Source organism: Cryptomeria japonica, chromosome 8 (assembly GCF_030272615.1).
Source record: "Cryptomeria japonica chromosome 8, Sugi_1.0, whole genome shotgun sequence".
In the NCBI taxonomy this organism is placed as follows: Eukaryota; Viridiplantae; Streptophyta; class Pinopsida; order Cupressales; family Cupressaceae; genus Cryptomeria; species Cryptomeria japonica.
This window is the reverse complement of record NC_081412.1, coordinates 606,586,338-606,604,801: the sequence shown is the minus strand read 5'-3', so window position 1 is coordinate 606,604,801 and position 18,464 is coordinate 606,586,338. Positions and strand designations below refer to the sequence as shown.

At 40.8% G+C, this 18,464-nt stretch overlaps 2 protein-coding genes across 2 annotated transcripts; both read left to right on the top strand.

Annotated features, from left to right (window-relative positions):
• The first annotated feature begins 209 nt into the window (after positions 1 to 209).
• LOC131857832 (protein ALTERED PHOSPHATE STARVATION RESPONSE 1-like) lies at positions 210 to 1,022 on the top strand. The gene has a single exon (XM_059210573.1). The coding sequence runs from the start codon at positions 210 to 212 to the stop codon at positions 1,020 to 1,022; it is 813 nt and encodes a 270-aa protein (XP_059066556.1).
• Positions 1,023 to 8,810: 7,788 nt separating this feature from the next.
• Positions 8,811 to 9,758, top strand: LOC131857831 (protein ALTERED PHOSPHATE STARVATION RESPONSE 1-like). Its single transcript, XM_059210572.1, has one exon. The coding sequence runs from the start codon at positions 8,946 to 8,948 to the stop codon at positions 9,756 to 9,758; it is 813 nt and encodes a 270-aa protein (XP_059066555.1). The 5' UTR covers positions 8,811 to 8,945.
• Positions 9,759 to 18,464: the final 8,706 nt, after the last annotated feature.

The following is an 18,464-nucleotide window of genomic DNA, read 5'->3' as shown; positions in this document are numbered from 1 at the left end:
CAATTTTATGATCCGAAAATGGTGCCGATCGATTCCAGAGGTGTGTTTGAGGTTCCTGAAGCATTCCGAAGGCTGGAGAAAAGATAAGAATAGAGTATGAAAAGAAAGTTACACAGCTCAGACTTCACGATGACAAAGGGGAGGATCCTCATCTGGTTGATGCTACAAGGACTGCAATAAAAAGCTTACAAACAAGAATTAAGGTTGCAATGCAAGTAGTTGATTCAATTTCCAGGAGAATACATATGTTGAGGGATGAAGAGTTGCAGCCACAAGTTGTAGAGTTAATACAAGGGTTCATGAGAATGTGGAAGGTAATGCTCGAATGTCATCAAAGACAAAATAAGATTATTGCAGTAGCTAAATCTCTAGGTCATGTTGGTGCTAGTAATGTATCCGATGAAATGCATCTAAAGGCAACTATACACCTAGAATTTGAACTTCAAAATTGGCATGCATGTTTCAGCAATTGGGTTAAAGCCCAGAGGGCTTATGTTCAAGCTTTGAATGGGTGGCTTTTGAAGTGCCTTCATCAAGAGCCCAAGTTAACTTCTGATGGACTTGCACCATTCTCCCCTCACAGGGTTGGTGCTCCCCCTGTGTTTGTCATTTGCAATGATTGGTCTCAAGCATTTAATAATATACCAGAAAGTGAAGTTGTTAAAGCCATAGAAAAATTTGCAACGGCTGTGAAACAAGTGTGGGAACATCAGGATGAGGAGCAGCGTCTGAAGAGTAAAGCTGAGTTTCTTGAAAAGGATTTAGCTGGAAGGGCTCATTTAGTGGAAAAAATGGAAAGCAGATTGCATGAACCTCAATCTTCGTCTGATAAAAAACTTGAAACAGATATAGGACAAGCTAGTGCTGGTTTGACTGAACAAAAAAATTCTATAGATTCTTTTAGGAAACAAGTGGTGAGCTGCATGGCTTTTGGGAGCTATGTTAAAACAAAACAGATTCATGTAAATGCAAAACCTCCTCCCCACATGGAATCTCTGGCTGCAGGAACAACAAATGATTAAGTTTTCAAGTAATTGCAATGGGTATGGTGCCAAATTCCCCTCTCCAGCATGGCAAATGAAATAAAGATGCTTTCAACAGGAGTATTATCCCCTATGATCGCTGCAATCAAAAAATTGAAAGATTTGGAGGGTGTACATAGTCATGTTCTTGCATCACGTATCAGTGAGCCAACCAAAGATGCTCTGCAGATGGATTGTTTACCAGCTTCCATGTTGAAATTGATTAAATCTCTGCGGACATTGCCAAAGGAAGAGGGAGTTCAAACTGTTGTAAAGTTCATGGATGAGTATTCTCCAAGTTATTGCCAGGGCTTTGTGCCTATTGTTCTGTGATCTATTCACTTGAAGCTTCATATAGTAAATCAAGATGAGGTTCTCTTCCTCAATTTGCAGCTGTTTGTATGAGAAGTCGGCATGCCAATATTTTCATCTTCAGAACGTTTCTTCTTTGCTTGGTGAACATGCACGTGGAAACAATGTCTTGTGGAGCAGCGTAGGAGACTGGGAGAGACGTGGAAGACAGCAAAGCATTGAAACTTCAATGTCCCCCCCTCTCCATCGTGGCGTGGTGTATGCAGCGTGGCTATTGAGCGCAGCCGAGTCTTGAGTGTTTCCCTTGCGTGCAACGTGGTGTGGTGCATTGTGTGGAGTTTAGGAGCAGCGTTAGAAACCATTCAACAAGTACATTGCGTGGTAATTACATTGTTTGAAGAAGCAAAAGCAGGCGGTATGAGTGTTGCAGGGAGTTCCTACAATGCAAGCGTGCGTTTGAATAGCTCTGTATTGCCAAATATGTTTCCATCTGGCAGTGCACAAGAGACGACATGGACCAGGACCCGGTTCCCTTGGATCTCCTCTAAAATTTCTAGCGAACCAAGCTGGCTGACTCCTCCAAATGCCATTGGTTTGTAACATCTCCCATGTCATGAGTTGCAGAAGTAAACGGAACTATGAAAATGGGTGCAGAACATAAATTTCAAAAAGAATAGAAGGAACCCCTTGGGGGTGCACGTGCCGATCCAAAGGAAACTTCCAAAAGATTCAAATATGCCATCTTGAGGCACTTGAGGGCGCTGAAGCTGGTGAGTCCTGAAAAGATCAAAGAAGACCGTAAGGCCAAGTTTATTGGTACTGGTCATTATGAAGACATAGAACTTGATGCGGCCAGCACTCGTAACATGAAGGTGGACGCTGCATCTATTTCAGAATCCACAAATAATGCCAATCCTTCACAACTGAAACTGGAACTGAGTGATAATGGTGCGATTGATAGCTCAAATGTGGAGGAGATTGAGTCGCAAAGACAACAGTACATGAACCAAAAGCGGCTCGGATTATGACCTATTATTGTTGTATTGCAATGGTTTGAACTGGATGTTCGCGTGGGAAAAGGCTTGAGCACATATGGATCCAGGGATTTAAAATCCCCGTCTATCTTCCAGGCAGTCGCTTAGGTAAATCTCCAAAGTGCAGTTTCTGGGCATGTTATTAATCCCACATTGACTGGGAGATGGACGTTTTAAGTATTTATAAGCAAAAGCGCACAGTAACATAATGTCTAAGCCTTAAAGGCTTTTGACACAAGGTGCCCGTGGGCGCCCAAGGTGGGTCCATGCGTGAGCACGTTTCCCGAGGTGAAGGAAGAGTTGACTGGACAAAAACCAAGTGGACCCCGCACAGGCACGCTTCCCGAGGCAAATGAGCGAAATTTTGCAGACGAAGGCAGGGTTAACGAGCGAGCATGTTCGAGGGAGATTGATGGCTCGCGCTATTTCGCGAAGGAAGGTGCACGAAGTTTAAACCCAGCGAAATAGCGAAAATGAACGTGAGCCGTCCACGTGTCGTGATAGGTGGCAGCCCAGCAGGCGGGTCCCGGTGAGGTGGCACACAGTTGGCGCACAGGTGGCAGTCCAGCAGGCGATGATGTGGCGGCCAAGTGGCAGTGACGAAGCTGATGACGTGGCGATTGATGAAGTGTCATCCCAGGTGGCATCCGGTCAACCCCATCGACCAATCAGAGGCCGCCACGTGGCAAGGCGTCCGAGCACAAATGGAGGCAAAAAATTTAAATTTAAAATTGTTTATTATATAGTTTTAGACTATATAAATAAATGAAAAATTTAAATGTTTGAGCATATTGGGGAATTAATTCGCCCAGGACTCAATTTTGGGCCAAAGTGTAAAGTGTTATATATTTTCGGAAAGCTCTCGGAGCAAGGAATCCGATTATGAAGTTAATTTTGGAAAATGTGAGATATTTTAGAAGCAGTTTTCACGGGAACAAAATTCAGTTAGGGAGGAGAGACACTTGGCATTTTTCAGTTGTGGATTTGTTTTTCTTCCCTCCTCTTTTTATTCCCCATTCTTCTGAGTTGTAAGGGTTCCATAAATTTGGAGAAATGCTCCAGATTTGATGGCTTCCATTTCTAAATGTCATGACCCAAATTTGTAATGGCTTTTGGTTTGCTTCAGGGTATAGAGATTGCAAGGCAATGTTGTAAATGTGATTTTAGTTGCAGGACTTGCTTGTGTCAGGCATGAGTAAATTCCTCATAGTATTGTCTCTGTGTAAATATTTCATTATTATGAATTGAATCCTCAAGGAGGATAAGATTTGTCAGTTTCAAAGAAATTGTGTGATTGTTTATAGGTATCCTTCAAGGAAGGTTTTAAACTCTGTAGTCAATCATAAATGATGAAATATATTTCCAGATCTGATAAAATTGTGAATGAATCAAATAGTGCATTAATATAAGGTATTGATGCATGAATATCTTGTTTAAGGAAAATAAGCTTTCATCTATGATTCATATTTGTAGTTATATCTGTGACTCTGTTGCCCAATGAACAAGGCACTGGTCTTGCAAGTTTGGGGATGTCTTTTAGAACAACATTTTAAAAGATAAATCTATTTTCCCTTCATGTTTAGGGGTGTTTGTGATACATTCTTTCCAAGCTCTGTTTCATCCTATTGTTTATATAGATCTAGCCAATCTGTAATGTTTCCTAACCTGTTGAGCTTGTGAAATGATCTATCTGCTTAATGTTGATGCAGTTACGTGTCTGTAATTGTTGTATTTAGTGCATCAAGAGGGTGTCCCCCCCTAGGTCTAGCAGAACCTGAAGTGTAGGAGGATCTATTAGGATCCTATGTTATGTTGTCCAAGCCCTGATGTGTTGTGTAGACTGAAATTGGCCATTTCATAGAAAGATTTGCAGGTGTTCTTGGGTTATCACTTTTGGTGAACAACAAAAATGGCGACTCTGCTGGGGAAGCTGAAAAGAAATTGCCTAATTTCATCCAGTTAGTCAGTCCATTGTGTATGCACAGAGTGTAAAGTGAATTTATGAGCTAGAAAATGCTCCTTGTTCTGGATCTGCATAATGATATGTGTATCATGTCATATTTTATGAAGGAGTAACAATGAATGCATGGTTGAAAGTTGTGAGAAGTTCTTTCAACTGTATGTGAATTTTCCCCAATTCCTTATTTGGGTGGCGACTCTGTGGTTCATACCAGTGTTAAATAGCCTGGAAGAGTGTTTATTGCAGCGAGATTGAAAGAGAAACAAAGAATTAAATCTGTGATTGAATGGTTTTGCTGTTCAAAATATCCTCTGTGCAAGAGGTGGTGACTCTGTGATAAAAGACCGTGCTAAAGTGTGAAGTAAATCTCCAGATCTACAAGAGTTTACAGCTGCAAATCTCCAGGTATTTTTTCAGAGGTTTTAAATGCGAAGACATCTCTTCTGAAAGTTTGAATGTATAATGTATTTTTCCCATTTAGTGAACAGCACTAGTCTAGAGGGAAAGAGAGAATTTCAAAATCCATTTGCATATTTATGCTGCTAAAATATTCAGTGTATGTTATCCTCCGTAGTGTGCAAATGTGGAAGAACTTTATGTCAAGCAATGTTAAGGAATAGATCAGTATAAGGATACTTGCTTGATGTTTTTTATTCCAGAGTGTATAATCATTTGTGGAAGTAAGAAAAATGAATAGTGAAGTTTTTCAGTCTTGTGTATTTCCACATAAAGCCATGCCTAGTAAACCAGAACAACCATATAATAGGAGAAGTTTCATCATGAACCATTATGCTGCTCTAAATTTCAAAGATATTCCGGGTTACCCAAACCCCATACTCACAGAAATTAGAAAGTATTTGCCCATATTCAGTGGGAAGAAATCAGAATCAGCATGTCAACATGTTAAAAGATTTTCAAATTTGATAGGAGAGTTTGAAATTTGCCAAGAAGATGTGTGCATGAAACTGTTTATTCAGTCATTGAAAGAAGATGCAAGAGATTGGTTCTCTTTTTTACCAGTGAATTCTATTACCTCATGGGAAGAATTGGTTTCAGATTTCATGGATCAATTCGATGAGAAGGTGAGTGATTCCGACTTATTGAAAGAATTCACTTATATACAAATCAGGAAAGATGAATTGGTACCAACATTTAACATCAGATTTTCACAAGCATTGGCTAAAATTTCCAGAAAGTATAAGTTTGATGATATGGTATGTCTGGATATTTATATGAGTGCTTTTGGTAAGAAGATGGGTTTCCTATTGAGGAACAAAGAACCTAAGACTTTGTATGAAGCCTTTAACACAGCTAGGGACATTGAAAATAATTTGAAATTCGGGATAGCCAAGAGATCTGTGTCTGCTGTAGTCTCTTATCAAAATGCCTTCAATGGCGAAATACCATGTGAAGCTCAACCAATCATTCCTTGTTCAGGTACATCCAGCTCCGTAGTTCCGAATGGTCTTGTTGATGCATGTGCTTCAAATTTGAATGAGAGTCAAGATCCTCCACTGTTAATGACGGTCTCTTCTCACAATGATGATGGAATGATTAGTGTGCAATGTTGTGATAATGCTGATGCGAAGATTGATATATACAAGGGATATGTACCATTCGATTTGTATGTCGGTTATGCTAATTATGTGACTGCAAATTATCAAGTTAATCATGCATCTCCTAAGGTTAACAATAATGAAAATTATGGTAATGATGACCATCTATCTTTACATGTTGCTGATGTATTTGATGTTCAAATACCAAATACTGAAGGATTACCAAATGTTGTTGATTATGTAAGTGAAGTTGTGAAATATGATGAAAATCAGATTTTTGTTAAGTCTGATAAATCTGAAAATGAAATTGTGAATAATGTTGATAATGTGTTCAGTGCAAGTATACCCAGTGATGAATGTGTTTCAGTGTGGGGTGGTGTTGCTGATTATGAGGATAATGAGTTTTATTCCCAGCACCCTGAAGGTATGCAAGTGAACAATGAAGATCAATTTCAGGATGAGGATGATCTTAGCACAAGTGTTTCACTTTCTTTTGATCAGCAAATGAATGCCATTTATTCAGCTGAAAGTGGTTATAAGAATTCTTATTATTCATCTTGTGAAGATGATGTAATAGAAAATCAAATTATGTACCTTAGTTATGAATCTGAAAACGAAAGTGTTTTTGAAGATAAGAATGTATGTGACAGTGTTGGTAATGTCCTTTTTTCAGATTTAAATGAACCCACACTTGAATGCTTTAAGAATTTCAAGTACCATGATGAGGATGTGAATGTTGATAGAACGCTTGAAACTGATTTGGAGTTCTTTGCTTTTGATACAAATATCCATGGTGCTGATTTCATCGATGAGAATGATGAAGTTTCCCCTTGTGTGGAACAAATTTGTAATACCGATGTAGTTCCGAACAGCAGTAGCATGGGTTGTAAGAATTTACTTCATGATGAAGACAAGAGGCATGGGTTATGTTATGACTTTTTCAGACCACAAATGGAAGTGTTTCAGATAGACATAAGTCTGGATGAAGAAGATTTAGCTGAGGATTTGCTTCAGCCAGAGGTATGCATTCTTTTTCATGAATGGGATGTTGAGAACGCAGAGGTTTTCAGTTTGATAAGCAAGGATAATATGAGGTGTGATCAGCATAGTGAAGTATCACATCCAGATTGTAATATCTGTGTTCCTTGTTTGCATCAGTTGGTTTGTAGTATCCCTCATTCTATTGATTTAAATGATAATAAAGTATGTGCTAATGAGTTTTACAATATTGAAAATGAATGTTTTACTTTTAGAGTTCAGCATGATCATGTCCTTGAAAATGGTAGAATTGATCGGGATAGTGAAGTGTATTGCAGCTTGAGGGAAAACCCTTATGATGAATTGCCTCATGGTTTTACTTGTGTTGAAGTAGTGTGTGATTACAAAGTTCAGAATCAGATAAAGGGTAAGCACACTAGCTGTTTCAGTAATGAGACAAAAGAGGTTGATTATAATGATCATGCTCAGTTGTTACTAGAAGGTGCCTTTGTTTTGGTCAATATGTCAAGTGATGAAAATCAGATTTTTGAGAGAGGTAAATGCTAAGATTGATTGAGCAGCTTGTATTCAGTTTTGAGCATGCTTGTATCTCTTGTACAGTCGCTTTGCTTCAGTTGTGTGGTTTTCAATAAAGTGCCCTGCTGTTTGGGTAGAATAAGGAAGCCCTATTTTGAGAAGAGAAGAATTGAGAGAAGAATGACCCGTCTTTTGGGTGATCTGCTTAACCAAAGATATCTGGATTCTTGTGTTGATCTTGTAATCAACCATCCCCAGTCAGAGCCACTGTTGGGACTGATTAAAATTGAGTCAATTTTATAGGCCCATTTCAAATTTTTTGCTCTGCATACCTAAATGAAGTCAGTTTGAATGGCTTAGTTTGCGAGAGGGCAGAGTAGAGCCGGTTGATTTTCAGAGGGTAAGGCTCGGGATTCATGTCCCACACCTTTCATTTGGCCTATTCAGTGATGTGCAACTTTCAGAATTCAATTTGGATACGTTTACGAGGTACCCATTTTGAGGGGTGAGCTGGAAGTGCATTTTAGGCACAAATGCAGATTTTATCGAGTAGCCTTCTTTGAGCGATTACATCTTTTGCCTTGTTGATCATCATGAAAAAATTCAAAGTGGCTTCAATTCTATGCATAAATGTGAGTCAGCTCGCAAATTTTCAAGTCTTAACGAATCCATTTGCTCAGTTTTTGAAGCCGATTCCGTTTGCAGTTTGTCTGTTTTGGCAAGTCCCTGTTTTGACAGCTAGTCGGAGCCCTGTTTCGCATAAGTGTAAAAGTTGCCTCAGTAAGCGTCATGCCATAATTTTTGTTCCGGGCTGATTTTGGTATAAATGATGAGCTACATTTCAAATTTCAAGGCTCTACCAATCCGCTTGATCGGTTTTCAAAAGAGCTCATTTTGCCATCATTTTCAGTTATCTGCACTTCCAATGTTAGATCAATTAATGTAGCCATTTTGGTGAGCGTGCTATTTGCATCCTGTCAGTCGGGTGATTGAACTGAGAATCCAAAGTTTTAGTATGTACTTAAAGGTACCTGTGTTCTAAATTTGAAGGCCTACGGAGGTCGTTTGATATTTTTGAGAAAGGCGTCATGTGTTGCCAGGACATTGACTTCATCAGGTCCGCAGTGTCGACAAAGCCAGTTGGCCGTTTTCGGAAATTAATATCTCTTCGCTCGGGATTCATATTGAGAAACCGTTTGGTAGAAGTCATCCTTGTATATCAAAGTACACGCCTGTCAGATGGCGAGCTCCAGAAAGGTGTTTTCACAGGTTTGAAAATTACGTCTTCGCGATTAAATGCGAAAATTGTGGCGTAATTGCCTGAAAGATGTAAAATGCAATTTTATGATCCGAAAATGGTGCCGATCGATTCCAGAGGTGTGTTTGAGGTTCCTGAAGCATTCCGAAGGCTGGAGAAAAGATAAGAATAGAGTATGAAAAGAAAGTTACACAGCTCAGACTTCACGATGACAAAGGGGAGGATCCTCATCTGGTTGATGCTACAAGGACTGCAATAAAAAGCTTACAAACAAGAATTAAGGTTGCAATGCAAGTAGTTGATTCAATTTCCAGGAGAATACATATGTTGAGGGATGAAGAGTTGCAGCCACAAGTTGTAGAGTTAATACAAGGGTTCATGAGAATGTGGAAGGTAATGCTCGAATGTCATCAAAGACAAAATAAGATTATTGCAGTAGCTAAATCTCTAGGTCATGTTGGTGCTAGTAATGTATCCGATGAAATGCATCTAAAGGCAACTATACACCTAGAATTTGAACTTCAAAATTGGCATGCATGTTTCAGCAATTGGGTTAAAGCCCAGAGGGCTTATGTTCAAGCTTTGAATGGGTGGCTTTTGAAGTGCCTTCATCAAGAGCCCGAGTTAACTTCTGATGGACTTGCACCATTCTCCCCTCGCAGGGTTGGTGCTCCCCCTGTGTTTGTCATTTGCAATGATTGGTCTCAAGCATTTAATAATATACCAGAAAGTGAAGTTGTTAATGCCATAGAAAAATTTGCAGCGGCTGTGAAACAAGTGTGGGAACATCAGGATGAGGAGCAGCGTCTGAAGAGTAAAGCTGAGTTTCTTGAAAAGGATTTAGCTGGAAGGGCTCATTTAGTGGAAAAAATGGAAAGCAGATTGCATGAACCTCAATCTTCGTCCGATAAAAAACTTGAATCAGATATAGGACAAGCTAGTGCTGGTTTGACTGAACAAAAAAATTCTATAGATTCTTTTAGGAAACAAGTGGTGAGCTGCGTGGCTTTTGGGAGCTATGTTAAAACAAAACAGATTCATGTAAATGCAAAACCTCCTCCCCACATGGAATCTCTGGCTGCAGGAACAACAAATGATTAAGTTTTCAAGTAATTGCAATGGGTATGGTGCCAAATTCCCCTCTCCAGCATGGCAAATGAAATAAAGATGCTTTCAACAGGAGTATTATCCCCTATGATCGCTGCAATCAAAAAATTGAAAGATTTGGAGGGTGTACATAGTCATGTTCTTGCATCACGTATCAGTGAGCCAACCAAAGATGCTCTGCAGATGGATTGTTTACCAGCTTCCATGTTGAAATTGATTAAATCTCTGCGGACATTGCCAAAGGAAGAGGGAGTTCAAACTATTGTAAAGTTCATGGATGAGTATTCTCCAAGTTATTGCCAGGGCTCTGTGCCTATTGTTCTGTGATCTATTCACTTGAAGCTTCATATAGTAAATCAAGATGAGGTTCTCTTCCTCAATTTGCAGCTGTTTGTATGAGAAGTCGGCATGCCAATATTTTCATCTTCAAAACGTTTCTTCTTTGCTTGGTGAACATGCACGTGGAAACAATGTCTTGTGGAGCAGCGTAGGAGACTGGGAGAGACGTGGAAGACAGCAAAGCATTGAAACTTCAATGTCCCCCCCTCTCCATCGTGGCGTGGTGTATGCAGCGTGGCTATTGAGCACAACCGAGTCTTGAGTGTTTCCCTTGCGTGCAACGTGGTGTGGTGCATTGTGTGGAGTTTAGGAGCAGCGTTAGAAACCATTCAACAAGTACATTGCATGGTAATTACATTGTTTGAAGAAGCAAAAGCAGGCGGTATGAGTGTTGCAGGGAGTTCCTACAATGCAAGTGTGCGTTTGAATAGCTCTGTATTGCCAAATATGTTTCCATCTGGCAGTGCACAAGAGACGACATGGACCAGGACCCGGTTCCCTTGGATCTCCTCTAAAATTTCTAGCGAACCAAGCTGGCTGACTCCTCCAAATGCCATTGGTTTGTAACATCTCCCATGTCATGAGTTGCAGAAGTAAACGGAACTATGAAAATGGGTGCAGAACATAAATTTCAAAAAGAATAGAAGGAACCCCTTGGCGGTGCACGTGCCGATCCAAAGGAAACTTCCAAAAGAGTCAAATATGCCATCTTGAGGCACTTGAGGGCGCTGAAGCTGGTGAGTCCTGAAAAGATCAAAGAAGACCGTAAGGCCAAGTTTATTGGTACTGGTCATTATGAAGACATAGAACTTGATGCGGCCAGCACTCGTAACATGAAGGTGGACGCTGCATCTATTTCAGAATCCACAAATAATGCCAATCCTTCACAACTGAAACTGGAACCGAGTGATAATGGTGCGATTGATAGCTCAAATGTGGAGGAGATTGAGTCGCAAAGACAACAGTACATGAACCAAAAGCGGCTCGGATTATGACCTATTATTGTTGTATTGCAATGGTTTGAACTGGATGTTCGCGTGGGAAAAGGCTTGAGCACATATGGATCCAGGGATTTAAAATCCCCGTCTATCTTCCAGGCAGTCGCTTAGGTAAATCTCCAAAGTGCAGTTTCTGGGCATGTTATTAATCCCACATTGACTGGGAGATGGACGTTTTAAGTATTTATAAGCAAAAGCGCACAGTAACATAATGTCTAAGCCTTAAAGGCTTTTGACACAAGGTGCTCGTGGGCGCCCAAGGTGGGTCCATGCGTGAGCACGTTTCTCAAGGTGAAGGAAGAGTTGACTGGACAAAACCAAGTGGACCCCGCACAGGTACGCTTCCCGAGGCAAATGAGCGAAATTTTGCAGACGAAGGCAGGGTTAACGACCGAGCATGTTCGAGGGAGATCGACGGCTCGCGCTATTTCGCGAAGGAAGGTGCACGAAGTTTAAACCCAGCGAAATAGCGAAAATGAACGTGAGCCGTCCACGTGTCGTGATAGGTGGCAGCCCAGCAGGCGGGTCCCGGTGAGGTGGCACACAGTTGGCGCACAGGTGGCAGTCCAGCAGGCGATGATGTGGCGGCCAAGTGGCAGTGACGAAGCTGATGACGTGGCGATTGATGAAGTGTCATCCTAGGTGGCATCCGGTCAACCCCATCGACCAATCAGAGGCCGCCACGTGGCAAGGCGTCCGAGCACAAATGGAGGCAAAAAATTTAAATTTAAAATTGTTTATTATATAGTTTTAGACTATATAAATAAATGAAAAATTTAAATGTTTGAGCATATTGGGGAATTAATTCGCCCAGGACTCAATTTTGGGCCAAAGTGTAAAGTGTTATATATTTTCGGAAAGCTCTCGGAGCGAGGAATCCGATTATGAAGTTAATTTTGGCAAATGTGAGATATTTTAGAAGCAGTTTTCACGGGAACAAAATTCAGTTAGGGAGGAGAGACACTTGGCATTTTTCAGTTGTGGATTTGTTTTTCTTCCCTCCTCTTTTTATTCCCCATTCTTCTGAGTTGTAAGGGTTCCAGAAATTTGGAGAAATGCTCTAGATTTGATGGCTTCCATTTCTGAATGTCATGACCCAAATTTGTAATGGCTTTTGGTTTGCTTCAGGGTATAGAGATTGCAGGGCAATGTTGTAAATGTGATTTTAGTTGCAGGACTTGCTTGTGTCAGGCATGAGTAAATTCCTCATAGTATTGTCTCTGTGTAAATATTTCATTATTATGAATTGAATCCTCAAGGAGGATAAGATTTGTCAGTTTCAAAGAAATTGTGTGATTGTTTATAGGTATCCTTCAAGGAAGGTTTTAAACTCTGTAGTCAATCATAAATGATGAAATATATTTCCAGATCTGATAAAATTGTGAATGAATCAAATAGTGCATTAATATAAGGTATTGATGCATGAATATCTTGTTTAAGGAAAATAAGCTTTCATCTATGATTCATATTTGTAGTTATATCTGTGACTCTGTTGCCCAATGAACAAGGCACTGGTCTTGCAAGTTTGGGGATGTCTTTTAGAACAACATTTTAAAAGATAAATCTATTTTCCCTTCATGTTTAGGGGTGTTTGTGATACATTCTTTCCAAGCTCTGTTTCATCCTATTGTTTATACAGATCTAGCCAATCTGTAATGTTTCCTAACCTGTTGAGCTTGTGAAATGATCTATCTGCTTAATGTTGATGCAGTTACGTGTCTGTAATTGTTGTATTTAGTGCATCAAGAGGGTGTCCCCCACTAGGTCTAGCAGAACCTGAAGTGCAGGAGGATCTATTAGGATCCTATGTTATGTTGTCCAAGCCCTGATGTGTTGTGTAGACTGAAATTGGCCATTTCATAGAAAGATTTGCAGGTGTTCTTGGGTTATCACTTTTGGTGAACAACAAAAATCATTTCCAAGAATTCTAATATTTTTCTTCATTTGTAACATTGCCGGTGTATCCTCAGACCAATGAACATCGCTGATACCGGGAAAAAAGTTCTAAAAATAAAAGAATAGACCGATAATCAACTATCCAAACTTGATTTTTTGTCGTTTTTATTTCTTTATTGATTCAAGATTTAACATCAACTGACTTCTCAAACTTTCAAATAGGTCATAGTTGGCATTCTACTTGAACATCTAGTAAGCAATGTGAATTGCAGCACAAGGGATGTTGTTCATCCGACTAGAGTGGTAAACCCTATAACTGGTGACCATAGATGCATATTTAACTTTGGGATCTTCAATTTCATTCACGGTCATGGCTCTTCCATCCCATCTAGATTTAGCCATTTTTCTCACATCATCCTTAGGGATTAACCTTAACGCAGGGACATCACCAGTTGCACACAATCTGGTGACAGCATGAATAGCTTCCTTAGTAATCTTATGTGGTTGATCCAACCACATAAACTGGTCATGTACTCGATTCAAGACATATCTTACATGCTCTTTCTCAAAATCATCAAGAAAATTCAGTGTATGATGAAAACTGTTATCACTGTTTTAAGATTGGGTTCTTCTTTTCCCATAATTGGCCATGGTATTTTGAAAAAATTCGAATAGGGTGTGATCCTAAGTGCTTCAGCTTTGTTCTAAACCTTAGGGGTTTAAGGGTTTTAATTTTCTTAGACTCTTAATTTGTTAAGTCCTCATGGTTTCTATTCTGCCGTTACTTTATTTCACTTAAGTCATGGGTCGTGGGGTCGTAGGAAGTGTCCCCCCTTGTTATTTACCTAGGCGGTCATGTTGATTATTTGAAAAAAATTCGCCTTGTATTATTTCATTCTAAAGTGTCGGGCCCGGTAAATGCCGATCAACTTGAGAAAGGATCTGACGGTCAGCGCCATTTCGCGAGGGTTAAGTGCTCACCCTTTAAGGCTGCGAAATAGCGAGAATAAATATCAGCCATCCATGCGTCACGACGGGGTAAGTGGAAGGCATAGCTGTCAGAGATAGTTGGAGCCCCGTGGCTTTCTTCTGGCGTATTATAAGGTAGCACGTGGCACAAGTCATCACAGTCAGCAGGCCCACCATTCCTCAGGACCAAGGGTTCAAAAGTGGGCCCCAAATATGAGTCGGCTCACAGGTGGAGATGACCTGGCAAGGACAGCTCTTACAATTTATTGAGACCCCGTGGCTCCTTCCAGCGAATAAAAAAGTGACAGGTCAGCTTTGAAAGTGACAAGGCGCCAGGTGTCCATGGCGTGTCAGTGGGCCCGCCTTCCTGAGAGCTTCTAACAGGGCTTAAATGCTGAGCAAGTTGAGATATGATCTAACGGCTCGCGCTATTTCGCAGGGGTAAGATGCCCACTTCTTAAGGCCGCGAAATAGCGAGAGTTAACTAGGACCGTACACGTGTCTTGATTATGACGTAAGAGATAGACCTGTTGAGATGAAAAGTGGGGCCCCCATGGTTCTTCTTCTGGCAAGTGACGGAGCGACAAATCAGCACAACGGATGACTAGATGCCAGGTGTCAGTTACGACATAGCGGGCCCACCATTCCTGAGGACCTTTTCGAAGGATTAAACAGGAGAGCCGTCCACGTGGGATGATGATGACATGGCCAAAAGGGAAAAACATGGGCCCGCCACAGTATAAAGGGAAAAACATTCGGCCAGTATCAAAACAGAATGTAAAGGGATTTTCTAAACCAATGATCAGACGCCACGTGGTATTATGTAGCCAATAGGAAGATGGGACCCAAACTAAAGACAAAGCCGTCAAAATGCAATTCACAGTGAGACACTTGCAGGAAGGCTGCGACCCGTTGCAGTTAAAATATGAATTCTCGTATGAATTCGATTTTGAAGGGACGGCCGAAGCATGCGGAATCAATGTTAGAGTTAAAGCCCAGAGTACAAGCATTTGATTTCCTAACAACCAAGTATAGAGATCTTTTAAAAGGATTTTGCAAAAGAGTAACGCAGAGTTATCTTTTGCAAATACAGAGAAGGTGAATCAGTTGCAGAGCGAATTCCTTGAAGCAAGCATCAGGTTTTTTCTTATTTTGCAGCTATTCTTGTGTGTTGTAACAAGTGGAATTATTCTCGTATTACAGAAGTGTTTAAAAAGTGATATTCATCTGGTTGTTTTGCAAATGGCTCCTAAAAGGGAATTCTCTGGTAAAGTTGATTATTTAGAAAGGAGTGTGTATGATGACTTTTTAGAATAGTCGACGCTGTCAACCAACCAGGCATCTAAGGCCAAAGAGTTAGTACCCAGGGCTCCCCATCTGAAGATTGGAGAAGGATTATATGACAAGGGTAATTGGTTAAGAGACCCACAAGTTGGACTGTCTGGGTTGGGGTTATTTAGAATCAGATTTGGGATGAGGAATTCTCCTGCTCCTCAAAATGGCATTTGGGAATTAGATGTTGGGAAGTTGGTGGTCCCAGGGGTGTTCATGGATACAGATTTGTTAACCCAAATGGCATTGAATTATGATTCATTTACAAGGTGCATCCGGGATGTAAATGGAAAAACCCTCGTGGAGATTAATGCAGAAGAGTTGAGAAAAGCATTTGGGCTCAGTGAGTTCACCAACTTCTTGGAACCTATAAACTTCACACAATTAGCTCAGGTGTACAGGGCACAGAGGAGTCATCTTAGGAATGGGCCTCTCAAAGAACTTTTTCTGAAAGTAGGAGGGTTAGCAGTTGTAGGGCCCAATACACAAGAGCCTTTTTCATTAAGTATGTTTACCTTGAGGGCAAAAGGGATGTATTGGGCACTTTGCCAAGTTCTAGGAGAGGATGCTAAATCGAATATGCCAAACCATTACTTGCTAATGATTGTTCAAATTTTGAATCCTTCCCTTGCTATTACATTTGATTATGCTTCTTATATTGCCGATGCTATCCATGGACGATTGATAGGGATAAAGAATGGAAAGGTAGATAGGCCATTTGGGTGGTATTCACTCTTGATGCACCTCTTTCTCTTCAAAGGTGGTGATTATTTCGCCAGTGGAATGGACCTGGTAAAAGAAAAGGAGGGAGAGAAGATGTCGGTACAACTATGGAGTACTGTGTTGTCATGGGACAGAGAGGATGCTAGTTTTCTGAAATTTGATAAATATTTTGCATCCAAAATAAGGATTCTCCTTTGCTCTGACAACCCAAGAGTCCCCAAGGTTCTTCTAGAGTTTTTAAGACCAAAAGAATTCGTAGAAAATATCAAGATAGTTCATAACTGGAGTGATATGTACTTATATCCAGTCTCTATAGTTTTTAGAGTCTTTGGTTTCAGAGGCACCCCATTTTTGTTACCATACCAGGTCCCCCTCAAAGTGGGAATAGCTGAGATTCTCAGACAAATTGGTAACCTGCAAGAGGCAGAGTTAACAGGCAGAGGTAAAGGGACTATTTTCCCTACGGCTACAGTAGCCCACCAATTTGTAATCACCAAGGGAAGCTGGAAATGTTTTGAGGATTTCCTCAAACCCTACCATTTGTCCACTGCAGTGTCTAGATGTGCTGATCCAGAGGACTTTTACAATGGTGTGTTCCAGTAGAAAGTAGCATGCAGAGGTAGGCCTCATCAATTCCACTTTCCTGAAGACCTCATCAGGAATGAATTTGATTTAGATGAACAGGAGTTGAGGAAGGAAAAGTGGGTGGCTTACAGGAAGGCCCTCGATTTTGTGCATCAATTTGATGCTAGCTATGACCCATTGTCTAGCTTCTTCCCATTGGAAGAGAAGATAAAATTTTTGATTGTTTTCTTTGAGGATGTAATGCAAACAATAAAGGAGAAGAGGGAAGTTGTAATCAAGAATAACCCTGAGAAAGCAAGAATGATTTTGGGAAAATCAGCTCCCACTAAAGCAATCCCTCCTGGTGATTACACCCTGCATAAGAAAGCAGGTTACAGTGTGTTGGTGTCTACAACAGGGGAACCCTCTTCATCCAAAGGAAAGAGGAAGGTACAAGATGTCATTGACATCCAGGACAGCCCAAAGAAGCAAAGGGTGGAGAAAGAAGTGCAATCAGATACACTCTTGTATTCCCCATCCCAATCCCCTATCCACATAGGAGATGAACAAGCAGCAACTGAATACCTCTCTCAGTTAGGCAGCTTGGGGGAGATTGCATATACATATGATGAAGTAGAAGAAAGGATGCCAGAAGAACCCACTGAAGCACAGATGGACATCACTTCAACTGAACTCAAAGGCCAAGAGTGGGATCCTGAGATAAAGAAGGCCACTAGTGCCTTTCTAGCTGATGATAGCTTTGTCACATCTGAAGCATTCATGCAATTTATCCGGAAGCAACATATAGATAAATATAATGCTAGATGTGAAGCAAAAAGGGCAGAGCAGCCTAATAAAGATCCATCCTCAGTAGAGGAAGAGATAAAACAGAAGATGATGGAAGAATTCAAAACCATCACTTCTGAACAGGGAAGAGATCTAGTAGCACAAGCTGGAGTGCTCATTTTACCAGAATGGAATATTCCTGATGCTCTGGTACTAGATGCAGTAAGAAAAGAGACTAAACCCATGGAAGGGGTTACATTCAGTAAGGATAATGCTGCACTAGTCATGTGGTTCTTTAAAAGAAATGAGGATAAGACAGGTAAAGATACCTCAGGGACAAGTCACATTGGTGGACTGATGATTAAAAGAGTGGAGAGTACAGGGGTAGTAGAGGCTGCTAGCACTGTGCTAGAGACTGCTAAATTTAGTGTTGCAGTAGCTGAAAAGGAAGCCAAAGAAAAGGAGACCCTCCAGCTTAAATTGGAAACAGTTCTGAAGGCTTATGATAGTGCCAAGGAGGAGATAAGGGGCAAAGATAGCATTATTGCTAAATTGAAGAGCCAGCTGGCAGGACAACGCCAACAAGGTGAGTCTTCAACATTAATGATCACCTCTTCTCCTGCAAGACCTCCACCTACTAGCCCCATTATTGAGCTCCCACCATCTCCTGCGCCTTCCAGCTCTCAAATGATTGAGATAACTCCCCAAGAATTGGAGAATCTAAAGCAGACTCAGGCCTATTATGCGGGGAAGTATGAGTAGAAGATAAAAGCCACAATCTCCAGTTTTGCAGACACTATAAATGCATCACTCCTTCACAATAGTGTAGGAAAAGTCATGGAGATATGGACTGAATTAAGAAGAGATAAGGCCATTTTGACACCCATTTTTGACAGATGGAGGCCTAGGGAGCAAGACTTAGAGTTCATGTGTGTTTCCTGTCATGAAGCAAGAGCTAACCCCATTATCAAATCCACTTCTGATATCACTAAGAGTTTATTGCAATTGGCAACAGAAGTGGATAATGTGGAAAGAAGGGTTAAATTGCTTAAGAAGGAATACACTGATCAAGTTTGTGAGTTGCTCCTAGGGA

What these genes read in the sequence shown, in the direction of transcription:
- LOC131857832 (XM_059210573.1), top strand. Translation starts at nt 210, where the DNA reads ATGCAAGTAGTTGATTCAATTTCCAGGAGAATACATATGTTGAGGGAT.
- LOC131857831 (XM_059210572.1), top strand. Translation starts at nt 8,946, where the DNA reads ATGCAAGTAGTTGATTCAATTTCCAGGAGAATACATATGTTGAGGGAT.